The following is an 8778-nucleotide window of genomic DNA, read 5'->3' on the forward strand; positions in this document are numbered from 1 at the left end:
AGCCTGCCCTTGAACCCTCCCGGGGATGGGCCAGCCACAGCTTCTCTGGGCAACCTCTGCCACTGCCTCACCACCCTCACCAGGAAGAATTTCCTCCTTATAACTAATCTAAATCTTCCCTCTTCCAGTTTAAAGTCATTGCCCCTTGTCCTGTCACTCCATGCCCTTGTTACAAGTCCCTCCCCAGCTTTCTTGTAGCCCCCTTTAGGTACCGGAAGGCTGCTCTAAGGTCACACCGGAGCCTTCTCTTCTCCAGGCTGAACAACCCCAACTCTCTCAGCCTGTCCTCATAGGAGAGGTGCTCCAGCCCTCGGATCATCTTTGCGGCCTCCTCTGAACTCGCTCCAACAGGTCCATGTCCTTCTTGTGCTGAGGACCCCAGAGCTGAAGGCAGTACTGCAGGGGGGTCTCACCAAAGCAGAGCAGAGGGGCAGAATCCCCTCCCTCAACCTGCTGGCCACGCTGCTTTGGATGCAGCCCACGACACGGTTGGCTTTCTGGGCTGCCTTTGCCTTCTGCAATTTGGGTGGTGTGGCTGGAGCACTTGCCGGTGAAGACTGAGGCAAAAAAGTCCTTGGGTACCTCAGCTGTCTCCATGTCCTGGGTAATCAGGTCTCCAATTTCCTTCCAGTGAGGACCCATATTTTCCCTAGTCTTCCTTTTATCACCAAGGTACCTATAGAAGCTTTTCTTGCTGCCCTTCTTATTCCCCCCAAATAACAGTTCAAGAACTGGTTTTTTTTGTTCCAGATGCCAAAAGGTACAGATCAGCTCATGACACATCTAAACCCTTTCCCCTCAAACAGCGTGGCTGTACCAAACCTGCCTGCCAGGAGTATTCCCTGGTATGTGCTATCATCAAATGCTGCTTGAGCATCACCTGGAAGAGTGCCGTTTGTCATGGGAGAAAACCATGCCAGGGAGCTCATTAAGGGTTAAAGTGTGGAGGTGATCATCTCAGAGCTGTGCCTTAGCCTTGTTTTACTTAGGAATATATATGCAGCTGATCAGTCCTGCTGTTTTGGTTTGCTGAAATTTGATGTCCTCAGTCTCAGACTCATGACGGAGACTGGCTCAACATGTGAGGGTCAGATTCAGCTTTGTGCCCAAACATGTAGAAATTTTAGAGGGTGATTGCTGGATACAATTTCCTCTTCTGAGTTCTCCTCTGGCATTTTAAGGAATGAGCTGCATCAAATAAATGGCTTGATCTTTTGATCTAATTGTAGCAGCTCCCTTATACGGAGCAATTTGGCAGTGATTTTATTGAAACACATTAAAGGATTTTACAGCCTAGTCATAAATAGCCGTAATAGGCCACCTTTAGGTTTCAGGAGGGAAAAATACATTTTTAATGGAGCTAGGTGACTCAAGAAAAGACTGGTGACAGACTACTGTTTTGTATGAGTTATTCCATTCTAAAATAGCTGTTCATACCTATAGGAAGAACTGCTCTCTAGAGGTGCCTGTCTTTCTCTTTGGACAATGAAAGAAGACTAAATGACTAGGTTAGATGAGCTACATAACTTTTAAATAGGTAAAGCGAGCTGAGAGAAACCTCACACCAAGTCCAAAACATGGCACGTGAAGGTGCCAGTCAGTGGCTTCGCACTGGTTTCTTTCAGTTAGATGTGTTCTTTTTTTACCAGTTTCTCAGTCTTGATTTGTTCCCTTCCCCACGTGGCCACAGAAGACTGTTGAGGGTGGGTAGCTACACTGTCCTGTGGCAACCTGAGAGCTCGGGCAGCTTTTGTGGTATGAATTCATCATCTAGAGTGTTAAGTGGAATATTTTCATGATTAAATTCTAAACTAAATACAGATTTTTGAACTTCTGCTTTGGCTTTGGTTACTAACAGGCACAGGACTTGCTTGTTGATGGAAGATGAGCAAGCAGCAAAGCAGGCATATCGTAGAGCAGATGATGTATATCCCACAGAAGACCCACGGCCACAGAGCACCACTGCTGCAGATAACAAGTGTCCCCTCCTGGGCACTGTGCGGCTCAAACTACGGCGGCATATTTCCAGTCACAGTCTGTAGGGTAAGAAGGACCTTGAGGATCATCTGACTTCCAGTACTGACGAGTCTAAATTCGGTCGACTTGTTTCAGTTTGGGTTTGTGCCTTCCATTACTGCACTCACCGTGAGCCCTTTTCTGACTATTAAAGCTGGGCTATTACAGGCATGAAAATATCTTCTGCTTCAATAAACGACCGCATTGATTTAGCGTTTGTTTCTTCTTCTTTTTTTGACTTCCTACAAATACTCTAATATAAACAGGTTGACTGGATTTTGTCCAGAAACGAGTACATTTTTAGAAAATGTAAGATGAAAAACAAGTAGTAAATTTTGAATGTGTTTAAATGAGAACTTATCCTAAATGCCCAATTCAAGCAAAGGCAGTCAGGAAGGAGCCCAGAAGCATGACCAATGGATTCAGTCAAATACTAATCAACACAGCTCAGATGTCCAGTATTGAGTATCAGCTTCTTGCAACAAACAGCAAGCAATCTGGAAGCTAAGAGGGGCTTGTAGGCATTATTTGATGAATAATTTTGCCCAGCAAATCCATTCAAGAAAGGTTATATGATTCCAGGAAAGATAGAATAGCACAGGAGACAAAGTCATCAAATAAATTATTCACTCAGTTCTATTGATGACTGTATTATCAAAACAGCTAATATTCTACAGTTACCTGGATCTGCTGCAATAAATTTTTCAGCTGAACCAAAAATTCTTTAGCTTCCTTTGCTTTATCCGAGACACCATTTAAAGCCTGAGACAGCTGTGCCTGAAAAGAAAAAAAGGATGGAAAAAAAGGAAAAATTAGAGATAAAATGTAAATGTGTTTCTTACTAATCCTTGGGTTTGATGATTAATAATGTGCTAAAAGGCTTACTTGCTGTTGCATGTATTCTTAACACACAGACTGTTTGTGCTAGAAAAGAATAGTTAAGATTTTAATTGTAATAAGATTCTATAAAGGTGAAATATGCATATGGGGGCAGTCAAGTATTGTGTCTGCACATTCCAATTTACTGCAGCGACTTGGTAAGTCAAAATACCTTTTTATAAGACAGCTACCCACATATATAAGGAGATAATAGTCTTACACTTACACATTATCATCTGTCATGCTGAAAAATCCCCAAGTGCTTTCCCAAATGGCACTTTTTTTTTCATCAAAGTCTGAATTCTTTATAAATGTGGTAGATTCTACCAAACCTGAGGTACACTAGGACTTCAAAGACAAACCTGCATTTTCAGACTCCATAGCAATGTCCTTTTGGGGCTCTAGTATCCCAAGCTCCAACCTTACAAAAGGGTGACTATTTCTGGAAAATTTGGAAATAATCCTTCCTCTAGCTTTCGACTGGTGAGACACATGGAATACGTCTTTTGTAAGTCCACACTGAAGACCTAACCTCCGTTTTCCTCAGCTGGCACCCGAGATCTCTAAGCTGAACCAGAGGATGGACTCCCAAGGTGGGAAGGAAATGGCGGTTCTGCCCCCAGCAGATCCAGAACTGCCATGGTCTGACCGCAGCAGTCCTGGTGCAGCTTCCCTGGAAGCCTCGCTGGGATTACAGAAACCGTATTGCTCTGCTTGTCAGTCCAGGACAAGCCCAGACCCAGCAATACTTCTCCGTGCAGACGTAATGCTGAGTGACCAGATAGGTCCCATCGTGAGTGGCCTGCAGGTCAGAGACTCTCTTCGTGGGTCTACCCCTCAGGCGGACTTGGCAACTACCAGACTGTCAATGCCCAGTTAATTATCCCTATGAAACGGATATGACAACTGACATCAGGAAATGGAAGATGAAGTATCTTTGCTAACATCGGGCTTTCAGAAGGTTGCCGTCTCTTGTTTCCTTAGGACTAGAAGGTGCCCTGAGACAGAGCCTTGTATGTAGGAAGGCCCACTCGTTCTCTGCTTCCTTCTTGCTCCTGGAGGGAAGTAAATTCCTCCATCCCTGAAAAGGGCACAGCTCACTTCTCCAGGCTGCCAAAGTTTTGAGCTAACCTCCTGCCAGAACGTCTCCTACTCAGCCTCTCCTTGTGCTCGCTCATTCAGCTCCTTGTGAGAACTTCACCACCCAGCTCGGAGGCAGGCAGAGGCACTGCCTGACCCCACACGGCTCGCCGGGAAGCGGGTACAAACCCTGACTGGGAGCTGGGACTCAATTACAGAGAAAGAAGCCATCTTAGGTTTTTCTTTTCCTCATATTCACACAAACTTTTTCCTTTTAGCCTAGTTGTAGGCATTACATCAGTGCTAAATTTGAAAATAAAATATGCTTTACTACAACTCATTTGTAACCAATGTAATGGGAAGACACATTACTGCGTATGTTTCTCAATATTTGAATGTTTAGTGTTCTCTTACACAAACGCTTGTCACTGCACAAAAATTTAAAGCATTGATGTTTGATATGAATGCTACTTGGGGTCACAGAGGCAAACTCCAGGTCCTTGAAAGGGTCCCTATTTTCAAATGAGACAATCAGGACTTCAGACCAGGTCTCCATGGGCTGATCATGGTTGCCAGAGTTTAAAGCCCACCCTTTTTGACTGCACTCTCTGCTGCTCCATCCACAAGGCACATCTGAGATGGCAGCAGGACAAGGTGGAAGCAGCATATGACCAAGCAGCTGGGGAGGAAGCAAGAAAGAAATAGGCGGCAAAAGCATGATATGCTCTGCCATTGACTGACCCGACCAAATTGTCCCAGGGAGGCAAGGGCTCCTTTCTTTCAAATCAAAACCAACGGTTGGTCCTGACTAAAGTAAAACTTCCACTTTTCCAACATCTGCCCTAGCTCTCAAATTATCTCAAAGTGCATTTCACCAGATAAGAAGAGCCAGAAGCTGTATGTGGGCATCACAGCAGCCACAGAAAATGGAATCACCGCAGACAAATTGTAACCGGCGTATGTATCAGTGGCAATTAGCACAGTCACTCCTGGCTCCCTGCACGCTCCCATCGCAAAGCGCTGCAACAGAAACTCAACAACGTCCTTGTTCAAAGGGCTCATAAGTGAATTGCAGTGTTGGTTAAAACCTGTGGTTGCATTAATGCAACTGCAACGTGAAGCTGAGAAGACCAGATCTCCATTTGTGAAAGCCACTTAGAGATAATAGCCTTGTTTTTCCAAGCATTTGTAAAAGATACCTTACAAATCAGTGGAATTTAGTCATGCACTTCCCATTAAAATCAAATGGAGCTACATGACTAAGCCCTCAGTAAACCGACCAAGCCATAAAAAACGCCCTGTACACTCAGAGCAATCTTCCGTGCTGCAGCAATATTTACTGGAAGCCAAACTGAAATGTTACAAGCTCCGTTGGCTGCGACAATTAATAACTCCTGACAAACGGTATTCTACCTGGCGTTATCTTTACTTCAATAACTGGTCTTGCAACCAATAATGTGGATGCTGGAGACGGATACCAAGTTTCTACTTCTATCAAATACAGGAATAGAGAGATAACAAGGGTGAGTAATTAAACCCAGATGGGCATGGAAGACTGATGCTTCCTTTGATTTTAGAAAATGAACCAGATAATGCCCATGTCCTTTTTCAACCAAACAGCTCATGCTCATTTAACTTGTTTTCCCTCCATCTCTCTTTAGCAGCAGATTAACTATCGATTAGATAAGCTTGCCCTGGCGCTGCATTCTGAAGCAGTCCACATGTTTTTGGGAACACAACTCTTTAGGCCAGCAAATAAAAGCAGGCATTTGGACCTCAACACTTGCCTTCAACCGCCTGCTTGCCTGCCCTTCTTTTTTCAGCATTTCAGTATAAATATATATATATGTGTATATATATATACATAAAAAACACCATTTCGAATGGGCAGAGCTGAAATGTGTCCACCATCGTTCCTCGTATTGGTAGGCCAAATGCCTGCCAACTTAAATCTGACAACAGTATCACTGTTCTTGCTATGAAGACATAAAAGGACTTAACTTCGGCAGAAGACTTACACAGTTTTGCTTAATAACCTTAAACTGCTGGTCCAGATGCACTTTTCATGTAAGTCAATATAATAAAGTCCAGCTAAGTCAGTGGATTTTCACAGATTTATGCCATTGGGGCCCTGTTGTTATTTTACACCATTTTTAATTTCTCTATAGGAGGAGCTACACGCAGCGGCATAATGGGGAACGTGCAGGATTTACCGGGGCCAACCCGTCTAGTATGGCTTTCATGCCAGCAGTACAGCTGAGGGTAAACGCACATTTCATTGCATGGTCTGCAGCACTGTACGGACAAGGTTATACACTCCGCAATTTGCTGCTAGATCACGATATAAGGCCCAGATGAAGGAGAAGTCAAAGAGTTTGAACAAAAGGGTAATACCGAAGTGGAATGGAAATAGATCCTGAAGCTGAAGGCAGGCTGGGCCCCTGGAAAAGCAGTTTTACAGTCAGTAGAAAAAAAAATGTTTGAAGTTTGCTGTTGTGGGTTGAAACTGTGTCCTGAGAGGTGGGGAAATGGCTCTGGCAGCCCTTCTTAGGTGAGGAATCCCAGCCCCTGGCCTTAGAAGGCGATAAGCAGGTGCTTATCAGCTGATGGTGAACAACTGTCAAATTTACCGGGCTACGAACGCCTACGGACAAGCCCTTCCAGCTGCCTCTACCAGCCACGCCTGGAGAATCCAGAGAGAACACATAAATCTTGAATTACGTCTGGCATACCACTCGATGCAAGTAATCTATGATTTGGCCAAAGTAACGACAGGTAATAAACTTGTAGAAATTGCTGTACCGGAGAACTATTTCTAAGCAGAAGTATCTAATTCCAAAACAATTTATCTGAATGAATGTGAGCTGATGATTTAGGCTGTCTGGTTATATGGTTCCATTCTATTTATTTTCTGCCAAGTGCATTGTTCTGGGAAAAAACAATATTCAGAAGAGCACAATTTTAGAGTCCCCAAATTAGTTAATTCTGAGTATTTTTTTTCTTTTGTTCGAATTTTCACATTGATCGAGCCTGTAAATCAAGAGAAAAATCACTTCTACCTCAGTCCCAGAAAAAAATGCAGTAAAAATACAAACCACCAGGGTACTGTTCATTCTTTTGACAATATTTGACAGTAGGAAAGAGACAAAATTGCTGACTCTGAGCTTTGATTACACCGGACTTTATCACATTGTTCAAAAAGGCATTAAACTGAAGTAGACCATAATATAGCACAAGCTGGTCTCTCACACTCTCCAAAACATCAGCCACACTTGAACAGTGAACTCACGCCCTGCTCATGAAAATAATTCTGCCCAGAAGTGGATTCTGCCATTGGCATAAGCAGGAATAGCTGCGAATTTGTAATCTGCTCCTTCTGGGCCAAGGGAATTTCTCCTCTGCACAAATGCGCGTCGTGTTAGGGCGGAGATGGCTGAGCCCTCGGCAGAGAGCTCAAACTGAAACACGTCCCAAAGAAGTTTGTCTTTCTCAGATGGACAAACTATGCAGATCACCCCAAGGGGCATCTTTTCTGAATCTGAAAATCACAAGTAAATTTTTTGCTTTGCCAAATGTCTTAGCCTAGCTTGTGCTCAACCACTTCATGGCTGAGGGATGATGAGACTCGTCTTGATTTTGTCCTCTCCTGATGTGTCTGAAAGGATCTCTCGGTGCTTCCTTTACTGCTAACTGCAGCAAAGAGTGAGAAGAAGGGAATCCTGCAGCCACGGCGATGGGGGAAGTCCTCTCCCCCCAGCACAGCAGGGAGCTCCAAAAGACTGCTCTCAGCACTCAGGCATTAAGATCCCCTCTGTACGTTCATACATATTAACCAATCATTTTTCCAGGGTCCACCATTCTTAGCAAGAAAGAGCTAACTTCATACAAAAACTTCTAAGGTCACATCTTGCTCTTTATTCAAATGGTTGCCAAGTCTTATTTTTAACATTTTCTTATTATTTTAATTTTCTCCTTTCTTATTTTAATTTTCTTGCTTGGCCAAGTGACCCAGCAGCTCTACCAGACCTCGGCAAACCCCCTGTGCGGCAAAGCGGCTGGCTCTGATGTCTCCCCAGAGGCTCCCAGGAGGGCTAAGGAGCATCTCTTGTGGGGAAGCATGAATCAGAGCGTGGCGTTATGTGAGTCAGAAAAAGCTTTACTTGTCCCTAGACCCCATCCATCTTATGATTCCTTACACATCTTTGTGTCATGAAGATCCCTCCCGCCATTCCTCCTGGCCTCTTTGGGAACTGTGTGGGAGGGGAGACCTCTTTGAGGCCCAGGAGACAACACGATGTCCCATGGTCCTCCTTATCACGCTTTCCTGTCTAAAGCATTCGGGTGGCTCTGGGCCACTCTCCCTCATTGACACCTGCTGGGAAATGGTTGTGGCAGCTTGCACTGAGTCCTAGGTGAAAGGGAGGTGGTGGAAGGAAGGAATGACCACCCTTTCTTCTCACAGGCAGCTGCTGCCACCTGCGAGAGGACGGGATAGCCAAGGTCCCTATGGAAGGCAAACAAGTTAGAGAGAGGGACTTGCTAATCCCTGTGGCCTAGCTGAGCCCGAGATTTGCTGGCTAAGGTGAGGCCAACACGGGAGGGAGTCTGTTTTCTAACCCTGAGCAGAGGCTGCAGGGTCGCTGGGCAGTCAGGAGGGACCGCAGACCCAAGAGCACTGCGCCAAGGGGACAAAAGTCTGGGAGAATGATGGACGTCAAGTAGCCTCAGTCACGTCCCACAAACTCCAACCCGACGTCAGGGCATCGGGACGAACAAATCCCAGCACGAAGCACGGCCCCAGCC

General features: G+C 44.9%; 1 protein-coding gene across 1 annotated transcript in view; it reads right to left on the reverse strand.

Annotated features, from left to right (window-relative positions):
• Positions 1 to 2793, reverse strand: part of LOC104161517 (tripartite motif-containing protein 67) — a gene marked incomplete at its 5' end in the record, with an annotated part of 19521 nt that extends 16728 nt beyond the window's left edge. Inside the window, one exon of the mRNA XM_009699990.1 lies at positions 2698 to 2793. Within this exon, the coding sequence (XP_009698292.1) occupies positions 2698 to 2793 (96 nt within the window). The remainder of the gene's footprint in view (positions 1 to 2697) is intronic.
• Between the last annotated feature and the right edge of the window lie 5985 nt (positions 2794 to 8778).

This window comes from Cariama cristata, unplaced genomic scaffold (genome assembly GCF_000690535.1).
Source record: "Cariama cristata isolate BGI_N322 unplaced genomic scaffold, ASM69053v1 scaffold16405, whole genome shotgun sequence".
In the NCBI taxonomy this organism is placed as follows: Eukaryota; Metazoa; Chordata; class Aves; order Cariamiformes; family Cariamidae; genus Cariama; species Cariama cristata.